The 26,590-nt window shown below is 50.0% G+C and overlaps 3 protein-coding genes and 1 non-coding gene across 6 annotated transcripts; 1 reads left to right on the top strand and 3 right to left on the bottom strand.

Annotated features, from left to right (window-relative positions):
• Positions 1–23: 23 nt before the first annotated feature.
• On the top strand, positions 24–7,028 carry PHB2 (prohibitin 2). Its single transcript, XM_041410791.1, has 10 exons — positions 24–263; positions 344–428; positions 504–583; positions 960–1,144; positions 3,554–3,683; positions 4,156–4,259; positions 4,680–4,757; positions 5,303–5,379; positions 5,614–5,619; positions 6,443–7,028. Exons 1-10 carry the CDS (start codon positions 137–139, stop codon positions 6,471–6,473), a joined length of 903 nt encoding a protein of 300 aa, XP_041266725.1. The 5' UTR covers positions 24–136; the 3' UTR covers positions 6,474–7,028.
• A 3,984-nt stretch (positions 7,029–11,012) lies between these two features.
• PTPN6 (protein tyrosine phosphatase non-receptor type 6) lies at positions 11,013–25,518 on the bottom strand. 3 transcript variants are annotated; one of them, XM_041410995.1, is made up of 15 exons: positions 24,321–25,518; positions 19,288–19,410; positions 18,789–18,983; positions 16,507–16,726; positions 15,620–15,736; positions 15,329–15,445; positions 14,834–14,930; positions 14,359–14,438; positions 14,104–14,253; positions 13,884–14,015; positions 13,471–13,625; positions 13,115–13,182; positions 12,592–12,743; positions 11,795–11,892; positions 11,013–11,687 (listed from the first exon to the last, which is right to left on the bottom strand). In XM_041410995.1, the coding sequence occupies exons 1-15, from the start codon at positions 24,332–24,334 to the stop codon at positions 11,579–11,581; spliced, it is 1,827 nt and encodes a 608-aa protein (XP_041266929.1). In that variant the 5' UTR covers positions 24,335–25,518; the 3' UTR covers positions 11,013–11,578. The 3 variants fall into 3 exon arrangements, with proteins under 3 accessions (XP_041266929.1, XP_041266930.1, XP_041266931.1); XM_041410996.1 differs by lacking the exon at positions 24,321–25,518 and adding an exon at positions 19,668–19,986; XM_041410997.1 differs by lacking the exons at positions 18,789–18,983; positions 19,288–19,410; positions 24,321–25,518 and adding an exon at positions 17,749–17,963.
• A 130-nt stretch (positions 25,519–25,648) lies between these two features.
• On the bottom strand, positions 25,649–26,453 carry CUNH12orf57 (chromosome unknown C12orf57 homolog). The gene is made up of 3 exons (XM_041410998.1): positions 26,294–26,453; positions 26,011–26,187; positions 25,649–25,939 (listed from the first exon to the last, which is right to left on the bottom strand). The coding sequence occupies exons 1-3, from the start codon at positions 26,349–26,351 to the stop codon at positions 25,791–25,793; spliced, it is 384 nt and encodes a 127-aa protein (XP_041266932.1). The 5' UTR covers positions 26,352–26,453; the 3' UTR covers positions 25,649–25,790.
• A 14-nt stretch (positions 26,454–26,467) lies between these two features.
• On the bottom strand, positions 26,468–26,528 carry LOC121339373. The gene has a single exon (XR_005953171.1). It is a non-coding gene; the product is annotated as a U7 small nuclear RNA (small nuclear RNA).
• Positions 26,529–26,590: the final 62 nt, after the last annotated feature.

The raw sequence follows: 26,590 nt of genomic DNA on the forward strand, positions 1-26,590 counted from the left end.
CGCCGGAAGGCGAGTGCTGGGGGCGGGAAGGGGCAGCGGGGGCGCTCCCGGCGCCGCGGTTTCCCGCCGGAGCGGCACGGCTGTCGCTCCTTCCGGTGTCCTTCCCGGCGGGGGCGGCGGCGGCGGCGGCGCGGCCATGGCGCAGAACCTGAAGGACCTGGCGGGGCGGCTGCCGACCGGGCCCCGCGGCGTCGGCACCGCGCTTAAGCTGCTGCTGGGCGCCGGTGCCCTGGCCTACGGCGTGCGAGAGTCCGTCTTCATCGGTGAGTGGAGTCCCCCCCAACCGCTCGGATCCTTCGCGCCCGCCGCCCGTGCTAACCAAACCTCCGCTGTCCCCCCGCAGTGGAGGGCGGCCAGCGCGCCATCTTCTTCAACCGCATCGGCGGCGTGCAGCAGGACACCATCCTGGCCGAGGGGCTGCACTTCAGGTAGGGCCCGGCCCCCCCCGGTCCCCTCCCGGCCCCGGCGGGGCCCTCGCCCCTAACGCGCCTCCGCTCCCGCAGGATCCCCTGGTTCCAGTATCCCATCATCTACGACATCCGAGCGCGGCCGCGGAAAATCTCCTCCCCCACTGGTTCCAAAGGTGAGACAGAGGGGCCGCGAGGTGGGAGGCACGGGACAGGAATTCGGCCGTAGTTCTGGCGCTCCTCAGACACTTATGGAATGTTAAGGGCTTGGAACAGACCTTAAAAATCGTTCAGTCACAGTCTCCTGCCGCGGATAGTGACACCTTACACCAGACCAGGTTTCTCAAAGCCCCATCCGACCCGGTCGTGAGCACCTCCAGGGCAGGGCCATCCGCAGCTTCCCTGGGCAACCCGTGCCAGTGCCTCACCGCCCTCACCGGAAAGGATTTCTTCCTAATTCCCAACCAAAATGTCCCTCTCCCCGTTGGTGCTGCCTGCTCCCTGTCTCATCCCTGAGCCCTGGCTGTCCCCTGAGCCCCGCTGTCCCCGCAGACCTGCAGATGGTGAACATCTCGCTGCGGGTGCTGACGCGGCCCAACGCGGCCGAGCTGCCCAGCATGTACCAGCGGCTGGGGCTGGACTACGAGGAGCGAGTGCTGCCCTCCATCGTCAACGAGGTGCTCAAGAGCGTCGTGGCCAAGTTCAACGCCTCGCAGCTCATCACACAGAGGGCCCAGGTGAGCCTTAGCTCCGCTCACAGAGGAGCTGCTGGGTGGGGGGAGCCTCCTGGCAGGGGAAGGAAGGGTGACTGCCGTCAGCTGGGGGGCAGTGCATCCACGTGGGAAGCGTGTCCCACGTACAGTTTGATTCCAGTACAGGTGCAAATACTGTGTTGGCAGCTTCTGAGGAGGAAACTGGGTCTGTTGGTTCACAGAGTGCAAAACTGCACCAGAATGTAACACTAGGGGAGGGAGAGCTGGTTTGCTTTGTGTGTCTGTGGAACTGGCTTTAAGAATACAGATCTCAGAACGCTGTCAACAAGGTAGCTGTGACTGCCACAGCTTGAATACAGGCTGGCCACCCTCTTGCAACCAGATCCAATAATTTTAATAGATAAGCCACCAGCTTCCTGCTTCCCCCCAGTCTTGGGTTATTACTACATATGCTGTCCCTTCATTAGCATTAACAAACAGATCAAATGGTTTTCTTAAATTAGGCAGACTCAAAACTGGGGCTTTCGTTAATCATACTTTTAAGTCTTGGAACCGTTCGGTATCCTCCGACTTTGGGAGCAAATTAAGCAGTTTTGAAAGATCTGGAAAACAATGGGAAGGAGCAGTTAACAGTGCACTAACCTGTCAGTGATGGGTGCTTCAGAAAGGTAGCAGTAAGCTTCTGTTTACAGTCACAGAATGGGTCAGGTTGGAAAGGACCACAGTGGGTCATCTGGTCCAGCTTCCCTGCTCAAGCAAGGTCATCCCAGAGCACATGGCACAGGATTGCGTCCAGATGGTTCTGGAATGTCTCTAGTGAGGGAGACTCCACAAGCTCCTTGGGCAGCCTGTTACAGTGCTCTGTCACCTGCACAGTAAAGAAGTTATTCCTCATATTCAGGTGGAGCTTCCTGTGTTCTGGCTTCTGCCCATTGCCTCTTGTTTTATTGTTTGACATCACTGGGAAGGGCCTGGCTCAGTTGTCTTGGCACCCTCTCTACAGGCACTGATTAGAAAAAGCTTAGAGTGTCCTCTGGGGAGTGTTGCAAAATATTAGAAATATCTGGCTTAAAAATGCCTGTTTGTGAAAGTTTGTGTTGTAACAGTTTGATTGCCAGGGATTCTGAGAGTTCTTATCCTCTGTAGCAGCTGGTGCAGGGAGGGGGTGCTGGTCTTGTTGTAAAAGGTTTTAGAGGACCTCCTGCAGGACCAGGAGGGTGCTGAAGAGGAAAACTTGTTAGGTGAAATACAAAGCATCTCTCAGCTGTTGGAGACCACATCTCTGATCCATGTCAAAAGAACCAAAGAGTAGAACTGAGTGTTCTCATGTTTTGTTATAAGACATTATCTGCATCCCCCCGGTAAGGGGCTTCAGGGTTTTGTGCTCCTCCACATGGAGTGTTCTGGAGGGATTTGTTGGTTTTCATGTAGAAAGAGAATGTGTGGAGAGGATGGGACAGCAAAGAATATCTGTGAGGGTTTCAACTGTGCTGGAAGCAAAGGCTGTTAAGCATCTGTGATCTCAGATAAGAATGATTCTTTGATCTCTGAAATTTTGGAACAAACTGAATTGCATTTGTTTTCTTGTCATGTATCCATCCAGTGCTTGTTGTTATAAAGTGATGTGAAGGGATTGATAGAAAAAAAATCTGTGACTTCATGTAGTTGTGCACTCCCAGTTCACACAGGAAAGGTTTCTGTCTCTGTTTAGAGTTCTGCTCAGAAACAGCTGCAGTAAAAGTAAAAGCAAATGCTCGACTGGCCAAGCATGCGATACTGTAGCAATAGTTTCTGTTTAAGTCAATATTTGGTGCAGGACTTGTCAGGCTGCCTGAAAAAGGTGCTGGGAAGTAAGTGTGGAATAAATCAAAGTATCTAACAGCAACACCCACCCAAAGCAGCCAAAAAAGTGGAGCAGCTACACTAGACAAGTAGCTACTGTAACTAAGAGATGTGATACAGGTTAAAAAATTATGTGGTCATTTCTTTTTTTGCGTTGGAGTAGAGTTATGAAAGCACAGCCTCCAAACAGTGCCAAATCCAGGGTGGATAAAGAAATGCTTATTGCCAATACTGTGGGAACTATAGAACTGGATGTGTCAGGATGTGAAAGCAAAAGACACTTTCAAGGTTTTTTGCTTTCACAGTGTTACTTGCATAGAACAGTTTAGTAAATGAGCTGTGATAGAGTTTTGAAAATGCTTTGAGATGGTGTAGTAACTATAAATGAGCTGTGATAGAGTTTTGAAAATGCTTTCTGTGGCTGTGGATATGTTACTCAGAGGTGGTGTTGATGTCCTTGGTTTGGAGCTCGGGCTGGGGAATGTCTCTCCCAACACTGTGAAGAGCAGTCGTGCTTTGCCTTTGGAGTGCTCAGGAAGCGAGGAGCACCCTGTGCTTGGTGCTACTCTTGTTGCTGTGTTTGTGTTTCAGGTGTCTCTGCTCATTAGGCGAGAGCTGACAGAGAGAGCCAAGGATTTCAGCCTCATCCTGGATGATGTGGCTATCACAGAGCTCAGTTTCAGTCGTGAATACACAGCTGCTGTGGAGGCTAAGCAAGTGGGTGAGTTCCATTGGTGCCTGAAAAGGGTGGATTGCCTTTGTCTTTTCACTGAGTTATTAAACAAGGAGGTGGAATTCGGGCTAGTGTGTCACTGCTGTGTCACTGTATACGTTCAGGTACAGGGTTACAAGTCTCTAAGCCTCCTTAGTAACAGAGCTGAACAGGTTTATTTTGCAAGTGTTACCAGAAAGCAGTAGCTAATGGGATAGACCACCAGAAGGACTGAGTTCCCAAAACTAAGATTCCTCTTCAGACTGAGGCTCTGTCACTCACTGTGGGGGTTATGTGTGGAGGGTCTGGGTGCTGTGGGTTTTACTCAAGAAAAGGTAGAGTGCGCTCAGGTATGTTTTGTACTTGGATGTGGTCCCAGAATGTTACCGGTTCTTTGGGAAGCAGAGCCCCTGATCTCAGCTGTCAGGTTCTGATGGAAGACACAATGTGGTTCCAATGCCTCTGTCCCTTCTCCCCCCAGCCCAGCAGGAGGCACAGCGTGCCCAGTTCCTGGTGGAGAAGGCCAAGCAGGAGCAGAAGCAGAAGATAGTTCAGGCCGAGGGAGAAGCGACAGCTGCCAAGATGATATCCTGCTTCGGGAGATGTTGTGGGATGTGGCTTGGGAGCTTGGCAGTCCTGAGAATCTGTCACACTGGGCTCATGCTCAGGGGACTGTGATCGGATGATAGCTTCAAGTAGGTCACTGTTTTTTTCCCCCTGCTGCAGTCAGCTGGAGCGAGGTTCGTCTGAGGCTGCAGGTCAGAGCAGAGGCCGTGGGCCTGCGCTCTCTGTTGTAAAGTTTAACTTTTATTGGTTGTGTGTGACCGTAATCCATAATGTTCTTCATCTGGGCAGGTGAAAATATGCCTACCCAAAGGCCCACGTTACTGGGATAGAGATTGCTTTTTACCCACTAAGAAGTTCTTTAATATGGCTTAGGAAGAATTCCTTGAGGGTAAGCGGCTTCTGTTGGCGTGATTTTCCTTAACTTCCGTTCGTTTGTACCTCGGGGAAGCTCTCAGCAGGAATCCAGGCTACATCAAGCTACGTAAGATCCGAGCTGCTCAAAACATCTCAAAAACGGTGAGCGTTTGGGCACACAATTCCCTTTGTCCTTTTGCAGTCCTTGTGTCCCCCCACCCAGTGGCCACATGATGAATTTAAGGCGAATGTGATCTGCCCTGTCCTGATCTTTGTTCCTGCCCAGCCCTTCTTTGCTCAAGTTGAGCTTAAGACTTAGCAAGGATCTGCAATTAGATGTGAGGCTCAGAGTTCATGCCCTTCATATGACAAGGCCCAGATCCACATCAGATTCCATCACCCACCCTCAGCTGCGGCCACCAAAAGCTTCTGGTTGTCTGCAGCTGAGAAAGGGGGACAGATAAATGTGGGATCAAAGTTCTTTGTGACAGAGAGACAGAATGAACACTTACTTTAGAAAGTCTGATGGCTCTGGGATGGGAACTCAGGAAGTAGGGAGTTGTTTTGGGGAATTGCATTGATTTAAATGAGGTCTTAAGTAATTAACAAGAATGCTGTATCTGAGGAGGGAGATGGGTTCCTAGAGCTGTTCCTCCATATGGATTTTTAGTCCTTGATGCCATGTCTGTAATGCATTTCCTTTTCAGATTGCTGCCTCACAAAACCGTGTGTATCTCACAGCAGATAACTTGGTACTGAACCTGCAGGATGAGGCCTTCACCAGGTAAAGGGGCTGGGTGCCTGGGTTTGTCTGCACCCTACCTGGGAAGCTGCTCCCCTTTCTGGAACTCTCTCAGCATCTTTTTCTGAGGGGAGCCTGATGCCAGAGGGTATAGCCAAGTAGCGAGCAGCCTCTCCTACTCTGGGAATGGGGATTTTTCTTAAATCTCATCAATTTACTCTTGGTTTTTTTTTTTCTTTCCCACCCTCCACTCCTTAACTGCATCTGCTGACACAGAGGAAGGTAAGGCACTGTACATTTTGATCCTTTTGTTAGTACTGGAACCAGGGTGTTGCTGTTTTCTGGTGCCTGGGATGTTTCTGGCCAGGACTGTTTGGGCCCAGCAAGTTTATTCCAGTCTCTACCTCAATTCCCATTTGTGATGTGAAACTCGAAGCTTTCCTTGCAGAGAACCACACAAACATATGCATGGAATGTGCAGTAATTGGAGCTCCATGTGTGCCTCGTAAGGAGCCTTGCCTGGGAAAGGCAGCAGTAACTGTGGAGCCTTCTCTGAGCTATCAAATGTACAGGGCATCCTGTGGTTATGGCAAACAAGGCTGTAAGGAGGCAGGCAGATGATCTTGGGAATTTGTGGTGGTTTGGGCTGATGATCTCTAGGGAAGATGCTTTTGTTATTCTCCAAAAGCTTTCCAGTTATGCGAGAACACCCCATTTCCTGCTTTCAGAGCTGTCAGGAGTTTGGTGGCTTTGCCTAATTTGTCCAGTGTTTACTGAAAAAGGCAGTGCCAAAGGAGCTAACAGGATGCAGCTAAAAGCTTAGATTTCTCAGAACTGAGAAGAGAAACCAGAGTTGGTTTCTTTCCTCTGGGATCTTTGATTATAACGTCATTCTTCCTCACCTCTGACCAGATTCTGTTATATTTGTTCCGGAAGATTTAAGGGCCTTTGGAAAAAAAAAAACACCTGCCTAATAGGAAGGACTTGGAAGTCCAGATCCTTTGGGTGTGCCCCATACCTCAGAGTCCATATTGAGGAGCTGGTACAGCTTTGCTTGTACTTTCTGGTGACTTGTACTGATGACTCCCTTCTGTCTCCCTTTCAGTGACAGTCTCCTACTCAAAGGGAAGAAATGAAAGAAGCTGAAGATTCCTAGAACCAGCGTCGCTGACCAGCAGAAGATAAGAGTGAGGATCTTTGAACTCCCTCCACTAGTATTGTTTGTCCTCACTATGAAGTTTTTAATACTGTTGCCAGATTTTGTCCCCATGCCTCTGCTTCCATCTGTGGTGATTCAGTTACAGGAATGGGCTCTGCCTCTAGGCAGCTGTAATTCTTTCCTCATCCCACCAGTTAAATTTGGAGAGGGGGCAAAGGGGCTTACTGGTATTATTAACCCACCTGGATATTTGCCTCTAATCTTCCTTAATATTTAGATTTGTGTAGGATATCAAATTATTTTTTGGCCAAGTGAGGGAGTTCTTCTGCCATCAGCACCAGGCTTTTTTTCTAGTAAATTTTGTTTCTCTTTCACTCTTGATCCCAAGAGAACCTGGGACTGAATTCAGGACAATGCCATTCATTGGGTGCCTGTCACTGCTGGAATATCTTACTTGTGTCACTGTCTGCTCAGTGATGCTTTCAGATATTTGTAAAAATTAAAAAAGAAAAAAAAAAACAACCCAACCAAATTTTTATTGTGTCTAAGTGTGCTTAGTGCATGGGGAAAAAAAGTGGTTATTTTATGTAGTGGGAGGTGGAACAGAGATTTTATTGGTTGAAATTAGAATGAGGACGATGAAGGGAAAGGAACAAAAGAAAGAAATACACTTGTGGTCACTGACAGATCATCACAGTGTGGGGACAGAGGAGAGATGTTTGGGTGCTCCTAGAGCTGTGGGGTGACCAGGACTGATTCCTTAGGTGCCTGTAAGGGCTGCAGATGAGGGTAGGTTTACCTGCTTTTCCAGGTCACAGAAGCATCTCTATGCTGTGTCCTGGCTCCCTGGGCTTTTTCCCCTCTGCTTTCCTGGCTGAAAAGTGGAGGCGAAATCTTCCTCCACTGACTAAACTCTACTTTGCTTGTGTTTCAGCAGCAAGATCTTGTGTTCTTTAGGGAGAGCTTCTTTGCTGTTTCTCTGGGCTGCCCTAAGATTTAAGGCTTTGAGGTTATCACAGCATCATAGAATTGTAGAATTTCTGGAGTTGGAAGGAACTCATTGTCTAAACACATCTTCAGCAGAGACAGACTAGGGTCATGACTGCTTCCCTGGGAGCTTGGCCACCCTGTAAATTACCCTTTTTTCTGATATCCAACCTGAACTTCTCCCTGTGCAGCTTTAAGCCATTCCCTGTGTCCTGTTGCTGGACACCAAAGAAAAGAGATCAGCACCCTCCTGCTGCCCCTGATGAGGAGGTATTAGGTCAGCCCTTGGTCTTCTCCAGGCTGAACTAACTTTGTATCCTCAGCTGCTCCTTGTAAGTCACACATTTCCTTGTTGTCTTTGTTGCCCTCCTTTGGACACATTATAATATTTTTATATCCTCCTTGTATTGTGGAGCGTGAAGCTGCACACAGTGATGGTGAGGCTGGATCTGAGTGCAGTGGGACCCTCACTTCTCTGGCCAGTTAACTATTCTGTGCCTAGCACACCCCAGCATAACACACCTGGCAGGCCCTGCCATCACTCAAAATGCCCAGAGCCTTTTCTGCAGGGCTGCACCCCAGTCTCATCCTTCAGTCTGTATTCACATGTGGGATTGCAGCATTCCATGTGCAGAATCTGGCATTTGTTCTTGTTCAGTTTTGTGTGGATGAAATTGTCGGGATTGCAGCATTCCGTATGCGGAATCTGGCATTTGTTCTTGTTCAGTTTTGTGTGGATGAAATTGTGTACACGTCTGGCTGTCCAGAGGGATATGGTAACACTACTAAAAACTTTGCCAAAACTAAGAAAACACCCCACATCTGCCTTCCCTTTGACTACTAGGTGGGTAGCCTTGTTGTGAAAGGTTATTAAATTTGTAAGGCATGACTTTCCCTTCAAGAACTCGTGCGCATTTTGACCAATGACTGCGTTGTCTTTCAAGTCTTTTTCTTGAAGCTTCCAGACTAATTTTCTCCACAGTTTTACCAGGCACCAGAGTGACACTGATTGACCTGTAATTACCAAGATCTTCTTTCTTGCCCTTCTTGAAAATTGGAACAACATTTGCCAGCCTCCGTGTCAACTGATACAGATTCCCAAGGCTGTTGATTAATAACTGAGAGAGGTCTCACAGTTATATTGGCCAACTCTTCAGTACCCTGGAGGAATCCCACTGGGCCCCATAGACTTAGGTGCATTCACTTGCAGCAGCAAATCCCACACAAGTTCAAAGTCAGCTGGAGTTCATCATTCCCCCAGCCATGGCCATCCAGCCCAGGCCTCCAGACACCCCCATCACCAGTGTCAGAGGAAGAAGCAAATGCAGCATTAAATGTGTCTGCTTTGTCACTGTTCGGGGATGAGGTGACCCACCTCATCAAGTGACATACCTTTAGTGTTCCTTCTGCTCTTAACACACTTAAAAATGCCTGTTATTACCCACCATAGTACCAGCCAGCTTCAACTCGGGCTTGGGCTTTTTTTCCACTAGAGTGGCAAGGAGCATGTCTTCCCTCTGCATAATCTGTCCTTTCCCAAGTCCATACACTTTCTGCTAAGTAGCAGAAGGAGATCCTTGCTCAGCCAAGCCAGCCCTCAGCCTCACTGGCTACACGTCTGAGATGTCTGCTCCTGTGCTCTTGAAAAGAGGCCCCTGTCACCCTGATTTTGTAAGACTTTGTTAAACCTTTTGATGTTTGCATTCTTTCAACAAACTTTCTCACACACAGTTCTGTAAATAACCTATGTTTTACATTCTTTCATAGAAGTAGGGAGAATTGATAGACCCTTGGTCTGTCCAGTGGCATTGGAGAGGTGGCACTGTCACCCTCCAATCCACTGTCACCTTTGAAAAACTATAAATGTTAGAGTCAAAAAATAAAGTTCTTCTTCTTCCTTTTTGTTCCCCTTGAGAGCAGCAGTGTCTGTGTCATCATTTCGTGCCGTATCACAACAGGCCCCTTAAAAAGTGAGTGGCTTTTATGTGCCCCACTATCCTCTAAAGCATATTCCCAGGGGACCTGACTAACTGCTTCCCTGCAGCCTAAAGTCTGCTCTCCCCAGGTCCAGGGCAGTAGCTTTACTTACAGTTTTTCTCCTAGTACCAGGATTTCAAACTCAGCTACTCATGATCATGATGGTCAAGACAGCCACGCCCATGACCATGTCTATTTACAACCAACCATCTCTTTTTACAAACAACTCCAACTTGAGCGCTCCAGGGAAGAAAAGAGGCCTTTAGGGACTTCTTCCTTGGTGAAGCAGAGCACAAGATGTTTAAAGGAACAGATAAAATCTATGGATTCCTGGTTTAAAGCTTCCTGGCAGTCAGAGCTATAACTATAACCCATATGTTTTGACTTGCAGCATCAAGGAAGCACAAACTCTTTGAAGCAGCTTTGAAAATGCATTCTCAAATAGTCACCCCAAAGTATTTGTGTGTAACAGATCCTGTGTCAAGGAAGAGTAGACTGCTTATGACGGTGCTGTATTTCTTGATGTGCAGTCAGGAAAGTTTTTGTTCAGTCTAATTTTTTGTAGACCAGACATTATGGACACTTTAAGCTCAGGGATTTGAACACAAATAAGGTTCTCAGTAATCTGAGCTTGTTCCACAAGATGTCTTCATTTTCAAGCTTCAGGTAAAGTTTAAGCTAACCCTTGGTATACCTTGCTTTAGGCTGTGGCAGCTTTTTAAGAAGGAAGACAATTGGGGCCTGTCCTTTGAAGCTACCCAGAGGTTTCAGGCAAAGGTATGTGTTTCTTTAGGCTAGGACTTTAGCCCCTTCCCATTGTTTAAAAGAGGGTATGTGGCATCATGAAACACAGTACATGTCCCTCCACCCATTTTTACTTCTGCCCCTTATTTCCCCCACTGCCTCTTTCCTGTTTCTTCCTCTAGTGGCAATGGAATAGCAAAGCCAGTTGGGAAATGCACACACAGGCCTATGGGATCACAGGCTGAGGGAAGCTGAAGTCCAGCACACGGAAAGAGCATCTGCTCACAAAGTGTCTTCTGCCTTCCAAATGCTTCCAATCAGCTTTCTTGCCATATCAAATGACAGCAAGCAGTGACCTTCCTCCCAATGCATTTTGTATAAATCGTGGTGGGAAGGGGGCTCTGGAGGCCTTTGGAGCAGGCTGCTGCTGGAAGCGGCACTGTTACCAGCACGAGGTCAGAGCAGCTGTGGCTTTGTCTGTTCACATATTGAAAACCCACAAGTAAAATTTAGATATAGAAGCTGTGTCAGAGTTTGTCATACCTGACTTTCCATGCTCAGACTTCGCTGCTGACTACCAACACTTGAGCTTCATAGCAAGGAGCCACCATAATTGGTCACAGCTTGCATGTAGCTAACAGGAAATCAGGTAAACTAAGCTGGAGCCATCCTTCTAAGTCTCTGCAGATCTGCAGGTGAAATCAGGAAGGTTTCACCTGCACACTTAAAGAAGAAAACCTTTTGGGACCTGGTAGTCAAACAAAAACAAGTTTATTTACAAAGAAGAAAACATGGCCATCACATCAAATTCTGGTATATTTACAGCGTCCAGGTGAAGGATGAGATAGCAAAAGGATAAGAGGGGCAGAAGGTTGGTATTAAAGAAAGAGGAGGTCTCCTGTTGAATTGCAGAGGAGCTGATCTGAAACAGGCCAAAACCTCCATACTTGAAAAGCTGAAGCTTCAGGGAACACAAACAGGATAAACTCAACTCACGGCAGTGGGCAGAGATGTAGCTCCTGGATTGACCTTCCTTAGCTCTTCCCTGAGAATTCCACTCAAGCTGACAGAGCAAAGGTGAGTTTGGGCCCCAGTGCTCAGGGAGCAAGGGAAGGTGGGGCGTGACCTTTTCCTGCTAATGGATGAGGAGGGGGCAGCGAGAGACTTAGCTCGCCTGCACGGGCAAGGGACCTTGGAGTCGGTCAGCTGAGCTGGAGAGCGCTCTGGTTCACGGCGCTGAAAGCTGGCACGGAACAGAAGGGGAAGGCTTCGTTCCAGTGCAAGAGCAAGGAATGCGAGACAGGCCAGCTGGGATGTGAGCTCCAGTCCTGCAGCCCAGGTTCAAACCCCCATGGGGGTACCTGCAACATATGATTATTTTTTCTTTAGTGAGCCTTTCATCTTCTTCTCTGAGGAGCGTTGTTTCCGCACCTTCTCCTCCTTTTTCCCCAAGTTTTCATACACTGTTGATTCCTCTTTCTGCCTGTAAGACCAGGGAAAAAGTGAGGAAGAGGAAAAAGCCAGCCAAGGCAGCAGGCAGACTTGCCAGGGGCAGGCAGAGCTGGGCCTGTGCTGTAGGTGAGCTCTTACTTGGAGGGTTTTCGCGAAACCTTGGGGTGCGCATTCCTCACTGCTGGGGGGTAGGCGATGTTCCCATACTCGCACTCGTTTGGCTTGCCTTTCTGAGACTGCAGGAGGGGAAAAACAGGCTTAGAAGAGTGTGGTCTGGGAGGTGCACTTGAGGCACCATGGGCTGTTAAACCCCACTTTGTGCTAGGATCTCAGTGGAAGTTGGTGGATTGCTGAAGTGCCTGGGCTCAGCACACTGCCACTGGCCAGAGGTGAGCAGCCTTGTGCAGGAGGCAGCAGTGGGGAAACAAATCTCTGGAGGCACTAGAATGCCCAGAAGTCCCAAATTTCTGCTAAAGAATATAAAAACAGCCAGAGCTATAGTATGCAGCCAGAAGCTACAAGGAAAGAGAAAAGACACCACTTATCAAACAGCAGGAAAAGATTTTGCAGCTGCAAAACTAGGATGTGAAAGACAAAGAGGAAAGAAGAGGCAAGGAAAGTCTTTGCTTGTCCTAAACTAAGTTTGTAACAAAACAGCACTTGGTGATATTATTCAGAACATAGTTAAAGTAACTGCATTAAAATTTAACTGCTGTCTAGCAGTTCAGAAGGGATTGGTACTTGAACTGCTAATGAACTTGTCCCCTGAATTTAAAAGTCTTAGAAGAGAGGAACAAGGACACAGATCTTACTGCACTATTGTAGTCTGTGTAGGTCTCAGTGTTAGCTTAAAACTTCTGAAAGAGCAGTTGGGCTCAGAGCCAGCAGCATGAAGGGCTTAGGCTCACAGGGAAGTAGAGCCCCTTTTCTCTCACCTGAATAACTTCCAGCTTTTTCTTGGTTGCCTCTATGAACTGGCAGATGGCCATGTAGATGAACTTGTACTGGGCCTCTGTCTGCACCATCCCAGATCGCTGGGCCCTCACCATCTGGATGGTCTTCTGGATGTCAATGTCACAGTCCAGCCCTAGCAAGGAGCACCAGAAAAGTTTACGGACATATTCACTGCCCCCTCGCCCAACTCTCTACCAAAAGCAGCCACAGTGGACAACAGGCATGAAGTTTCCATCTCCTTCCATACTCTTTATTCCTGTATGGACCTCCCAGCTCTCCCCCTGCTCAGTATCTTTGAAGTCTGGCCTTGAGGAAAAGCCAAAGCTCAGGGAAGGCTAAAGCCATAAGTGGATATGGAACAGAGATACAGCAGAACAACTTAGGGCTATGGCAGGATCTTCTCCCACTGACAGCTGATAGTTTTCATCCCTCTGCAGCTGAACTTAAAGGCAAAGTCCTACGGGATAGTCCAGTTCACGTTGAGATCCTTTAGGATCCTCTTACCCTTGGTGGAGATTGTTTCCACTATCATATCAATGACGATGATAGTCCCAGTGCGGCCAATCCCAGCACTGCAAGGAGAGGACAAGCAGAGGTCAGAGCAAGACAGCTCCTGAAACAAAATGCAGCTGCTTCTGGGGAAACATGTGCCTCTTGTAGCAGCTGTTCAGCAATGCCACAAAAGAGTCACGGGTTCAACAGGTAGAGAGTTTGGTGTGGGGGCACTGAAGAAGAAAAAAGCAAATACTGGGACTGGCATATGCTTCACTCACAAGTCCTGGGGTAGAGCTGGAAGACTTTCTGTATCTCACCCTAAATAAGGGATGGAGGATGCTTCAACCTCCAGCCTCTGTACCAACCTGCAGTGTACCAGAATAGGCCCTGCGTTGGGGATGCTCTCTTGCTTCTGGTTTATCTGGTCAAGGAAGCTGAGGACTCCTCCCGGCTCACTGGGTACACCATGGTCAGGCCAGCTCAGGTACTGGTATTGCCAGATCTCACGCACAGCCTTGCCCTGAGAAGAGCAAAGCACCCCACTGGTAAAACTGCAACCCAGTCCTGTCCCTGGCCTCTGTCCCAGGGAGAGGTGAGTCTGGAGCCAGAGACAATCTGTCTCACTTCTTAGTGATTCCACCAGTGTGATTCCAGCTCAGACCAGGTGGGAACAGCAGCCCCAGGAATGCTAAAACAGCAGCATGGTCACAGCACCCAGCAGTTCCCAGGTGTAGGTGTATGGGGGCTTGGGTGGCAGCCCTTGGTCAGGCACACTCACGTTATCCTTGGGGCACACACAGAGGTGCCGGAGTTTGTACTCCAGTGCATCGTGCTCCCCAGCGTTCTGCACAAGGTAGGGACCATATTCCTTCGTGCTGCCCAGCTCTGGCCAGTAAGGCACACATTTGTTCTGTGTGGGCAGAGAGGGCAGGGTGAGGATGGGCAGAAAGGAGAGAGAGAAAGCAGAGCAATGGTTGAAAAGGAAGACTGCTACTTACCCGGCCTTTTTCCACCTCCCGTGTTGTCATCACAATAATGCGTGTGTTCTCCTGCCACACCATTTGCCACAAGTCATTGACTGTGGCATCCAGGCACCCCTGGCTGGCGATGTAGGTCTTGGTGCACTCATCTGGGCTGATCAAGGTGTTCTGAGTGCAGACAGGGGAGGGTCAGGAGGGCTGCAGGAGCAGCAGACCTTCCCCTGCTTTGGCACTGTTGTGGACAAGCACACAGCTGTCTTTCAAGAATCTCACCTTGACATAGTTGGCATTGATGTAGTCAGATCCAGGTATATTTGGGTCTCTTCCCTGGAGGATGACTCTGGAGTGATCAACTGGGGGTGCAGTGAAGGAACGAACAGTGCAATGAGATACTCCATGTACAGCCACACAGAGCTCCCTCACTACCCTGTGCCACCTCTGTCATGATTCCCAGTAATGCCCCATATATCCTCAGCTCTCCCTCTCTGTGTCCATCTCACTCTGTCCTCCCATCTCTCTGCCTCTGTGATGTACCACAGAAGCTAATGAGTCTGATGCAACCCTCCCTTCTTCCTTCAAGGACAGGAAAAGGCTGTGACCTCCCTCATCAGCTCTTAATTCCTCAGTGCCATACACCTTGTACCCTGCTCTGGAGGACAGAGTGGGCTGAGGCAGGGATGGCTTGGACAATTCTTCATTGCCTGTCTGTCTGTTTGGGTTTATTTTATAGTGGAGAAGCAAGACTCACAGGGCAATATGTTCTTGTATCGGTTCTTGCTCTTATTTTCAGGTCTCTGGCCCTCATGACGGTCAAACAGGTGCTTGGCTTCCTGTTTTTGCAGGCTCTGAGAGCAGAAGAAAGAATAGTCACGGCAAGGTCACAATGTATGGCAGGGGAGGTGGGCACTAGGAGGCACAGTGGTGGCTCTGATGACACAAGGGCATGCTGTGGGGGAGCAGAGAAGTGAAAACCAAACCTAGACTTGAGAAGTCTGAGGCTTGAGCCCTTACTGTCTTGGTGACTCACTCTCCCAGCCATAAAAAAGCACATTTCTACATCACTGGGTTCACTTAAAGATGAGACTCATTCCCCAGGGGAACTGGTTCCAAACAGACATTTCTTTCAGAAATAAATTGACAAGACACAAGAAATTTTTGTACAGGAAGAAATGGAGGACGGAGAATGAGGTGGTGCATGCAGAATTGCCAAAAAGTCAAATAATGTCCCCCAGCAGTTTCTTACATCAAATTCCTCCCAGAATCCAGCCTTGGACGTCTCCTCAGACAGACTTGTCTTCTTGTTCAGTTCCTGCACTCTGTTCTCAATGTCAGCAGCATTCACCCTCGTAGCATAGTAGGGCTGGGGATGGGAAAACACAATAGGTGAGAGAGAGAGAGAGAGAGAGAGAGATGCTGCTGGAAAGCAAAGTGTCCTCTGTGCACCATGGAAAAAAGAAGGAAAGGGACACAAAGCAGAAAAAACCTACAAATCAGTCCTCCAAAGGGTACCTAAAAACCAGGAAACTGAACTTACCTGCTTCAGGTACACAAAGGAACCAGATATCTCTTCAATTCCAATCTTCTTGAAGTGCTCCACCAGATCTGTCAAGCTGTCAAACATCTCAGCCCCTCCAATTGTGTAGCGTCCATTCTAAACAGAGGAAGAATGTGTAATGTCTCACTCATAACATTCATAGCAGAATCCTGGAATAGTTTGGGTTGGAAGGCATCATAAAAGGCAGCTAATTCCAAACCCCCTGCCATGAGCAGAGACACCTTCCACTAGACTGGGTTGCCCAGAGCCCCCTTCAGCCTCACCTCAAACATTTCCAAGAATGAGGCATGCACAGTTTCTCTGAGAAATCTGAGCCAGTGCCTCACCAACCTCACAGTATTTTTTTCCTATTAAACCATCTAAACCTGCCCTCCTTCAGTTTGAAGGCATTTCCCCTTGCTCTATCACTCCATGCCCTTGTAAAAAGTCCCCCTCCAGCTTTCTCATGAGCCTCCTTTAGGTACTGGAAGGTGCTGTAAGATCTCCCCAGACTCTCCAGGCTGCACAGCCCCCACTCTTTCCAGCTGTCCCACAGACAAAGCTTATAACACTCAGGAAAAAGGCAATGCTGGGGTGCAGATCCATAGGCACCACCCTGCACCATCTAGGAAAGCATTTGCTCTGGCAGGGAGGTCAGAGGAGTTTGCCCTGAGCACACAGAGTTCATGGCTCCGTGCTCTTGCTGTAGTGCTCTCAGTAGATCAAAGCCCAGAGAAGGTAATTGCCCTCCAATCCCATTTAAGGCCAGTTGCATTCTCTCCTTGGAATCTCATTATCCCACATGAAAGACATAGGAGAAATTGTCACAGCCATTTTGGTAACATCCATCAGACCACTGCCTCTCCTCCTGCCCTCCCACTGCTCACCTCACACATGATCTTGATGTGTGTGACTTTGAGCCGGGTCCCAGAGGCACCGGTTGCCCCAGCTGGAGCATCAGACCCAGGTTTAGGTTGGTCGGTGAGGACAGACAAGACAAAGTCCCCAGGTTTGCTGAGGCTCTCCCGCACCAAGAAGGTCCAAGGGGTAGCTTTGGCCTGGAGCAGTGACTCGGCTGCAGGGCCTGACAGATGCCCATGGTACCACCTAAGAAAAAACACGAGAGGGTCAGAAAAGAGGTGGAGATGCAGGAAGTGGATGCCCTTGAGCTGATGAGTGAAGAACAGCAACACTGGGGAATGGTGAGGGAGGAGGAAAGGAAGGGGGAGACAGAGAGGAAGGAATGAGAGAGGGAAGGAGGAGCAGGATCTTGGGAAAAGCATATGAGATAGAAGGTGGAGAGCTGGGCAGAAGAGGAAAGTGCAAGGGATGAGGCAGAGACAGAAGGGACCTAGGGAGCAGAAGGCTGGTACCAGAGGACACAGCGGGAAAGCACCAAGTGTGATCCATTGTGTGACACACATAGGCACAGCTTAGTGATAGTTTCTGCCTGGAACACCAGTTGGGAGAGGGTAGTCTGTGTGTTTCAGCACCTCACAGTATTATTAGGACTGTTGCCTTACTGCAAGGGTCTCTGGAAACTCAAACACCAGGGAAACAGAAATAAGCCCCCACTGAGTCAGAAAATCTCCCATCAGCTTTAGCAGCACCCAGATGGTTGTGTTGAGATCAGATCCATTAAAGAACCATTCCAGCAACTCCTCTTTCTGAAACTCAGTCACCTCTTCACTCAAAAGATAATTCCCATTCTCTGAGCACACCACACTGCAGCAATCACCCTGGCCATGGGAGTGAGCACAAGGAGCTGATCCATGTGCACATTCTTGTCCTCAGTACAAACACTCAGCAGCTCCTTCTCTCTTCCCAGCATAAGGTCAGGAGCATCCCCATTTGACCAAGTGTTCCCTGCCTTGCCATGGGGATGTGGGAATGGATTTACTTCCCATGGAGCAGCTAACAGGGAAGGCCTGGCATGGTACTGGTGAAGTTCACATTGTTAGGGGGCTATTTGTTCCCATGAACTGAGATGGAGTTCACAGCCCCGTCACAGAGGCAGCTGGGGCATTTATTCATTCTCCCCTGCATCTGGTCAGAGCAAGGGGTTGCTCTACGTACAGCAAGAGGTTCACACAGTTATCAGGCTCAGCAAGTAACTTGTTGACCCTCACCTCATGCAAGAAGCAGCTGATGACTCTCACTGCACGGTTGTCATTAATTTCTGAACCTCCTCTCAGAGAATTGTTCAGCCACCAGGTGCTCAGATGCCACCTTGGGATCGGCTGGCCCCTCCTGCCCATCAAAGAGGTCTCCAAGTCTCCCCTCCCCACAGGTAGGAGGGGGTTAATGGGTCCCATTCCTCCTCCCCCAGCAAAGCCCAGCTCTTCAAAGCCACGTGATGGAAAATCACTTGGGGAGAGAGTGAGAGGAGCTTTCGTAAGAGCCCGAGGGGGGGAGGGGGTAAGTTTCCAACCGCAGGAGGAAGGGAGGAAACTGCAGGGCCACCAAGCAATGGCCTTGACTGGAGACGACAGCCAGCAGCAGACCTGCCCCTCTGCAGCCTGACCCCAGAGCAAGCTGGGGTGTACCCTGATGTTTTGGCCCAGGGCATCTCTGCTCCCTGCCTCCAGGTGCCCGAGGAGGACCTGTGCAAGAAGGACTTGTCACCCCAGAGCAGGGCATGACAGCTCCCCCGAGCTGCATCAAAGGGTCTGAAAGCAAAAAGCAAGGGCAAAACCACCTGATTTGATTTAGGAACTTGGTGTCAGAGACACATGCAAAGCGGGGACAGGAAGGAGACTAAGCAGGCCAGGAATAGCAGGGGAACATGGTCCTGCTCGCAGCTACGTGAGTCACCCAGGCCTAGAATAACCAAGGAGGTTTGGGGCACAACTGAGGGCTTCCACACAACGTGCCCCTCCGCAGACCACTGCAGACCCACACCAGACACCGCAACCTTTTCTTTCAGAAACAGTGTATAAATAGCAAAGGCAACCGGAAACCAGAAGTAAAAATAGATCCCTACAAGGTCTGCTGTGATGGATCAAGGTACACACAGCTATTCCTGGGGATGCTTCCCCCTTGGACACAGAGGAGGTTAAGAAAGGCAGGAGGGATTTTTTGCAGGATTTGCTCTGGGGATGCAGGCAGGACAGAAAGGAGGCCATGAAACATTAATCACAGACACAGCAGGTCCTTGCTGTGCCTGTACCTCTCTGTCGTGGGGTCAGAACAGTTGAGCGGGTATCGCAAGTCGATGATGGTTCCATCTTTGTCCTGCAGCGAGCCCTGTTGCTGTGTGTAGTACTCCACCAGTTCTGACAAGGTGGCAAACTTCTCCCCTCCATACAGGTCATAGAAATCCCCAGTATTCTGGATGCGGATGTGGGTTACCTGATCACCAACCCTGTGAAATAAAGCACAAGGCAGTCCAATGAGGTGGTTGGAAAAAGGGCAGGAAAGTGTCCTGCACTACCTCCCACCCACGGAACCAGAGCAAACCCTCTCCGTGAATGGAGATGACTGGAAAGAGAAGCTCCTTGGGCAACTTGAGGGAGGCTCTAGAAGACACTGGGAAGCTGAGGTCATTTTACAGTTGGGAAGAACTCAAAGGAATAGAGACAGGATGAAGAAGATGCCACAGGACATGTGAGGATCCAGGCAGTGTATGTAACACTGCAAAGACAGAAGCTGGGGTCCAAGTTACTTACCGGACTGAAAGGGAAAAATCCCCCTGATTCCTCCGACTGGGTCTGGCCAGGAAGCTCCCATGGACACCTCGTCCCTTCAGTAAGGCTTCAGCTTCCAGCCCACTCAGGTCACGGTGAAACCACCTAGCAGAGAAAATAAAAGCAAGACCAAGTGAATAACAAAGGCCAGGCACTATTGTGGAGATTTGTAGGGTGAAGAATGGTCCCCGGTCAGCATCCCTAGGTGAAAACCAGCAGCAGCATCCCTTCCTGCCTAATGCCTCCCCCAGCTTATGGACGGTTCCCATTAGAGATACGGCTTCCAGGGCCATCCCTGCCCTCATCCATCCTACTTCCCTGCTCCCATTCCTTACACACACAGACCTCTCAGACCCTCTTACCTCACCATTGTGGAGGGAGAAAGAAGAGGTGGCCAAGTGGCTGCCACTGAAGCAACCCAAAAAACACAGAGGAAAAATCAGTTTGCGCTGGAAAGGGAAGTCGGAGGTCTGTGCTGAGGCACCCAACGCCAAACTGTTCCTGTGCCTCTTGGGAGCTGGCCATGTATCTCTCCTGGAGTCGACTGTCAGTCCATTCAGACCCTCTCCATCCACATTTTCCTGGGCAGGTGCCTCGATCTCTGGCCCGCTGTGCAGTGCTGCTGGGCACGGGCAGGCGCGAGCCCGTACACAGCGGGGCACGCGCAGCTCCGGGAACAGGAAGCGCTCTGAGCCATCCACTCCGCAGCCCCAAGCTGCTTTGCATACACTTCTGCTTCTCCTTTTGTGTCTTTCCTCCCCATAGCCCCTATTATTTTTGGGTCCCTGTCTTTAGCACACAAGGGCTGACTCTTCACATGCATCTTGGGTTCTGGCCGTGTTCACAAAATTCAGTTCTGCTCGTCCTCTGTTCCCCTTTTCCTCCAAAAGGCCAACGAGCAACACAAATGGTCCTAAATGTCCCACGTGCTCTGTACAGGCACAGGGGGGAATCCATGTGAATCCAGAGCTGCAGACTTCAAGGTCCAGGCTAGTGCTCTAAGCACAGCCGTGCCTGCCTGAAACCAGCCTGCCATGGGATGGGACTGGCACAGGCAGCTCAAAAGGGAAGGGGAGGTTGGGAGAGGGTGGTGATGCTGCCCAGGAAGGCAGGCAGAGACCAGGACAAATAGGTACTACCTACAGGGAGCCCACACAGCACTGAGGGAGCTGAGCCAAGGACCTTCAAAATCCCAGCATCCCATGCTGAGGCCAAAGCTGACAACCTGGACAACCAGGTATAAAAAGAAGGAAAACCATTCCAGTCACCTAGCTGCTTCCAGTTGTGGCCCACAACACTGGCTTCAAGGTCTGCAGGGCTGGTGAAAGAATGGAAGCTAAGCAGTGGCATAAGAGTGCAATCCAGCTGGCAAAGGAGCCTGGCTTTTCCCTGGGGCCATCTCAGCTACCCTGTGTGCTGTGGGCAGCAGCAACAGCAAGAGCCTTGCTCATTTCAAGCAGCAGCAGCTGCAGACTTCCCCACATACCACCAGACTGGGAAATCCTGCAAAAAGATGAACAGGCTGCTAGCTAAGACCTAGACAAAAACTCGTGGCCAAGACAGAAACCAGCAACAAAGGGAAGTACAGGAGAGAGGAGTGGGAAGCTAAACTTCATTGCTAGAAAGGCAACCCAGGCACCTACAACAGCTTCCTTAGAAATGCTTCTGGTTTCATGCACATGGTGAGCTGGGGTGCAGTGAGCTGCAGGCAGCCAGAGGTACTGACTTAGAACTGATATTAAAAACCAAGGAGATTTTAAATGCACAGGACCAACTCAAGGGAACAACTGCACAAAGTTGCAGAAGTTGCACCAGAAAGGCAGCACTTAAATCAGTCTAGCAGGAACAGGAAACAAGTAATGTTTATTGCCAAGGGAGAAAAGGCAGGAACTTCCAGAAGTCCCAAAAAATAATTCCAGATATCAAAAGCATGTTAGAGTATGCTGAGTCAATATGAAGCCAAGGCAGATGAAAACCGAAACTTAGGCATCCCTGCACCCTACACTGAAGGAGAAAATCTGTCTGAGGAACTGAACATTAGCTGGGCAGAGGGGAACAGGGGAAGAACAAGGTAGCAAAGAGCCCAGACCAGAATAAGAAAGGGTGAGTGAGCATTTATTCCATGGAACTCAGTATCCTCCAGAAGGACAAGCCACAGGGTGCAGTGTAATCTCTTGATGGTATTTTTGTGGACAAAAATCCCATCTCACCTAATTTACAGGATGAGTTTATGCTTCTGCTTTCTTTCATTTTAGGAAAGGAGTGGATGCATGCAGCCGCTCTGGTGTCTTTGATCTGGGCCGTCCAATTAAAATCTACCAGTAAGGGACGGAAATGTCACCACAGAGAAGCCATCAGTCGGTATCTTCGAGACTGCTCTCCCAAATGGCTGCAGCATGGAACAGCTGAGCCACTAAATATAATAAGGCTATAATTGAGCCACTAAAACACTTTTTTAGTGTAATTAGGAGGTCAAGAGATTTCAGCAAACTCTTACACTGTTTGGCTTTCAGTACAACACAGGTGTTAGAACCTCATCTTGTAAATCCCTTGCGGAACCAGGCCACAGCTAGCACAGTAACAAATTTACAGCAGAAGATAAATGAAATAGCTAATTAAAAGACACACATCTGGATTGCTGCAAGAAAAAAAAAGGCCCTGAGAAATTGGAAAGAATCCAGCATAATGCCACTAATTCAAGTGAAGAGCCTCGAGCATAGCAGAGAGCAAGCTGGGTTTATTCAGCTTGAAGAAAAGATGCTTAAGGAGGGATTTAACACTTGTCTGAGACTACCTAAAAGGGGCCGTGGGGGTTTAGAGCTGATAAGTCAGGTTCTTTCTTGTGGGACACAAGAAAAAGACAAGAGGCAACTGGCATCACTTGCAGCAAGGGAAATTCTGATTAGGTATCAGGAAAAACTGCACATGTGCTCCCCCCCAAGGGGGTTCAGCACTTGCCACAGGTTCCCAGAGCAGCTGAGGAACCTCCACCCTGGCAGATGTCAGGACTCACCCAAATAAGGCCCTGAGCCACCTGAGCTAGTTTTGGGGCAGCAGGGGTAGGACTAGGCAATCCAGAGGTCAAAATGGTTGTCAAAGCAAGAGCAGAGAGAAAGATTGTGTATAGAGTTTCTTTTGCCCTTGTTCTTCCTAGGACTGTATCAGCAGCCACTTGTAGTCAACTGTCACATGCATAACAAATTTTGGGCCCTTTGGCAAAGAGCTCCATTGCTCAGTTACAGCGACACCCCCTCCTTTGACTCACTTATAACCTGCTCCCTGCCTCTTTTTAAACACCTGGTTGTTGTGAAGAAAGGAAAACAACAACCTGTGGGTGATTCCTGTTTCTCTCCCCCTGCTCCAAGGTGCTCGTGGTAACAGACCTAAAACATCCGTATCCATCCTCAACTCTTTGCCAGGCTGAAGACTCCAGCCCTGCTAAGGGGTTCTTTTTGTACAGAACTATTCTGTACCTCTGGCCACCTTTGCTGTCCCTCTCAGAGATATTTCCAATTCTGGCATCTTGATTTGGAGATAAGAGTGAAGGTGGGCACAGAACTGTGGTGTTCAAAATGTTGGTGAGTCATGGACAGCAGTGCTTCCTGATGTTCACTACAACCAAGCATTAAGCTAACAACTGCATGGACTTCTACAACCAAGGAGAGGTTACCATTCATTCACAGCCATTGTTTTATATGCAATTTTTGTATTATTTTTCTGTATGAAGATTGTTTTACATAAGCCTTTTCACCTGCTGTTGTACTGCCCACTCATTCACTGCCATTAGGTCTTTCCAAAATTATTCACAAGTCGACTCCCACCCTATTATCCTGAATAACTTTCTACCATCATCCAGTTTTCTCACCTCACCAAGCTGTATTCCCAGGTCACTTGGGAATATACTGAACAGTGTGTCTTTCAGAAAAGGCCCCTGTGATCTGACCACTGATGGCTTCCCTTTGCTGTAAAAATGGGATGTTAATTCCCACCTTCCATTTACTATTATCTAGTAATTCTTTACTCAAGAAAACCTTCATCTTCTTTTTTTTTAATGCTGTGATTTAAAGATTTGGATGAGAAAATCTTGTCAAATTCTTTAAATCCAAGCAAACTGCACTGGCCAGACCTGCCTTATCCACAAGCTTGCTAAGTCCCTCAAACCCTCCAGTTTTACAGGACCATATTTGCCTTTACAAAAGCAGATGCTGGCACTTTCCTTAGTATCACATTCATAGCTTTTCCCATTATACTGTGCACCCTCTTGCTCAGATAACTTCATTGTTCCATGCTTCCCTCACATTTGGGGGGAGTTAATTTGGAGCCCTTTTTGAGAATAAGCATCGCATTTTTTAATCTTCTTCTTCTAAATCTCAGCATGGAGGTGATTTCGGACGGGAGGTTTTGCTGTTCTGTACAGAAGTCTGTTGTAGTTCAGTCACCAGTGCAGAGCAAACGCTGCCTGGGGACGGGCAGATGGACCATCTTCCTGTGACTTGCCAAAGCCACATGCTCTCCATCAGGCCTTGGGGCTCCAGCACAGTGCTGGGCCACTGTGGCTGCCCAAATTCTTACCAGAGAGTAATCCAGTGCAAATCCCATTTCCTGACACCCTTCCAGAGCAGGGTACCTGTTTGGACTGACTGTGAGGATTGTATGTCCTGCTTTTTGTTCCATAAAGGGCTAGAAAGACTGCAGCAAATAAAGGAACAACCAGAATTTAAAAGGCCAGGGAGCTGACATCTCTCTCTGCAAAACCGTTCAGAGATGCTGCAGCTTCAGGGTGGCAGAGGAACTGCAGCAGACTGGGCATCACAAACCCTGCTTGCTCGTTATCAAAGTGAGAAGGAGCAACAGCAACAATGTAAAGCACAGCCAGCTCCAATCCTCTAATAGGCAGCTCCTATTAAAAAGTGGGGGTTTTTTCCCTTCTGTGCCTGATTCCTACTGCTGATATTTTTATTTTTCTCACCAACAGCTCTTGTTTTCTTGCCCTAACTAGCATTCACAGCACTCACCCACGGGATGGCATCAGGGTCTTGTCTCTCAGATCCCCACTGATGGAGGACTGACAGGAGCTGGTGGAGGAAGTACCACAGCCCTCAACCAAGGGGGTCCTACTAAAGAAAATAAAGCAATATTGGAATTACCAAGAAAGGATCTTGAAACGGATTTGAGAGAGAGATGAAAGACCTTGATAGAGGAGGGGTGGATGCTGATGGCGGTGAGTGCCGGGCGCTGGAGCAGCAGCTGGCAGTGCTTGCGGGTGCAGCACCTCCCGTGACTCACCTGAGCCCGATCCGCACAGGCGAACCCCGAACTCCGCCTGCTCCCAGGCGGACTGAGGAGGAGATAGCTCCAGGTCAGACAAACCTCAGGCCTCAAGCCGCGGGCTTAATTTTCACCATTTGCAAAGCACTTCCTGGACTGCAGTTAATGAATAATCAAAGGGGTGGGGAAGGCCAAGGCCAGGCTCGGAGAGGTGGATGGAGACGGAAGGGACCGACGGCTCTTCCTGCCTCCCATCCACGGAGCTCACGCCCTGGCTGGCTGCATTCCTGCCCGCTTTGTAACTCAGAGCGCAGAACGCCCGCCGCAGCTCCCTCACACCTGGCTTGCAGCTCCCTGCTCTCCCAGGCCTGGCTCCTCCACTCTCAGCCCTTTTCCCCTCCCTTCTGTCGCCAAAGACCTCTCAATTCTTCCAACGGCAACAGGGACAAAGGGCAGCAGGCTACAGACAGACATACCTGATGTCCCTCTGAATGACACTGGAAAGAAAACATTGCAAAGGAGCAAGGCTGCACCACTAGGATGATCCCTATGCAGTCCAAAAAAAAAGAGGCGAGATAAAAATTTTATGTTGTTTATGTTGTTCTAATCCAGGCTGCAGCCAAACGGGGCGAGCCCAGCCCTCCCACGCTCGGCCGCTCCCTGCTGCTTTTTTCACTAAGGAAAATGTGCCGGATTGCACATTCAGCCACAAAACAAGGCAGCCACAGGCACTGGGGGCTGGAGTAAGTTAGCACCGACCCTGCTGGGACAGGGGTCTCAATGGCATTTACAACACCTGGTGAACAGCACTGGACCGTGTGGAGGGACACGCTTCCTGGTATGCTTCAAACAGCACGTCGGAAAATGCTTGCCCTCGTGAAGTGCTTAATACCTGTCTCTGTGATACCAGATCCTAGGGCTTCCCACCGAGGCTCTGCACAAACCTTCTGCAGAACACGGTGCACAGTGGGCCTCCCAAAACAGCGTCGCAAGTGTCATGCAGAGAGCACTGCTGTGCCTGCCTCTGCACCAGGGACAGCACTGCTGAGCTCACGGCCATTCATAAACACGGGCGTTTTCAACACACGTTTTATTCACGAGCAGACACAAAGCACCCCATTCCTTCCAGGACCGCGTCTCCCTTGTTCAAGTGCCCCATTCCCAGGGCTGACAGGACCTGCACCTTGGAAGGAGGGCACCGGGAGAACTCCGCGGGCTCAGGAGGCAGCAACTCCGCCGGTGCCGGCCCCGTGCGGCGGCAGCGTCATGGGCGGCAGGAACATGGCCTTGAGCTTGCCGGACATGCTGGCGATCTCCGGGTCCTGCGACTCGTAGGACTTGATCAGCCGGGCGAACTTCAGGACGCCTGCAAGGAAAGGGGGTGGGCGGGACGCCCCGCTGCCCCGGAGCATCCCGCCCGGCGGGGGAACAACCCACCTTCGCCGTCGCTGCTGAACCCGTAGGCCTTGATCACGTCCTGCTGGATCTGGGTGGCCACGGGCAGCAGGAACTGCAGCATCTTGCCCATGTCGTTGCAGGCGTTGTCCCGAGCCTCCTCCATGCGCTGCGCGTTCTCGGGCGCCCCGAACGCCTTGATCACCTCCGCCAGCACCGCTGCGGGACACGGGCACTCAGCCGCCCGCCGGCCTCCCGCATCCAGCTGCGCGACACGGGCACTCCGCCGCCGGCCCGCCCGGGACACGGGACCGCCCGCACTCACCCTTCGCCTGCTCCGCGCTCAGCGCCGGCGGCACCGAGGGCTGCGCGGAGGCCGCCATGGGGCGCGGCGGCACCGCGGCTCCGGTCCCGGACCGAGCGGCAGCGGCTGCAGCCCGGCCCGCCCCGAACGCGCCTGCGCCTCCCCGCCCCGTTCTGCCATTGCACCGGCTGTGGGAGCGGCTTCCCGCGAGCGCGGGAAACCTGCTGGACAAATTCTAAAAGAGCTGAAATCACTGCCGGGAAGCGCGCCGCGGCGGGGAGCCCCTCCGGGCCGATCCACCCTAGGTGAGGGTGAGAG

Source organism: Onychostruthus taczanowskii, unplaced genomic scaffold (genome assembly GCF_017590055.1).
Source record: "Onychostruthus taczanowskii isolate IOZ18803 unplaced genomic scaffold, ASM1759005v1 scaffold34, whole genome shotgun sequence".
Classification (NCBI taxonomy): Eukaryota; Metazoa; Chordata; class Aves; order Passeriformes; family Passeridae; genus Onychostruthus; species Onychostruthus taczanowskii.

Bases quoted from the DNA above. Each gene is read 5' to 3' on its own strand.
- PHB2 (XM_041410791.1), top strand. From the start codon at position 137: ATGGCGCAGAACCTGAAGGACCTGGCGGGGCGGCTGCCGACCGGGCCC. The intron at 429-503 runs GTAGGGCCCGGC...CCGCTCCCGCAG, and splicing joins GCCGAGGGGCTGCACTTCAG to GATCCCCTGGTTCCAGTATC. The intron at 3,684-4,155 runs GTGAGTTCCATT...TTCTCCCCCCAG, and splicing joins TGTGGAGGCTAAGCAAGTGG to CCCAGCAGGAGGCACAGCGT.
- PTPN6 (XM_041410995.1), bottom strand. The intron at 15,737-16,506 runs GTGAGCAGTGGG...TCCTCTGTTTAG, and splicing joins ACATCAAGATCATGTGTGAG to AATGGACGCTACACAATTGG. The intron at 13,183-13,470 runs GTTGGTACAGAG...CTCTCCTTGCAG, and splicing joins CCTATTCTGGTACACTGCAG to TGCTGGGATTGGCCGCACTG.
- CUNH12orf57 (XM_041410998.1), bottom strand. From the start codon at position 26,351: ATGGCGGCCTCCGCGCAGCCCTCGGTGCCGCCGGCGCTGAGCGCGGAG. The intron at 26,188-26,293 runs GTGAGTGCGGGC...CGTGTCCCGCAG, and splicing joins GAGCGCGGAGCAGGCGAAGG to CGGTGCTGGCGGAGGTGATC. The intron at 25,940-26,010 runs GTGGGTTGTTCC...CTTTCCTTGCAG, and splicing joins GTTCAGCAGCGACGGCGAAG to GCGTCCTGAAGTTCGCCCGG.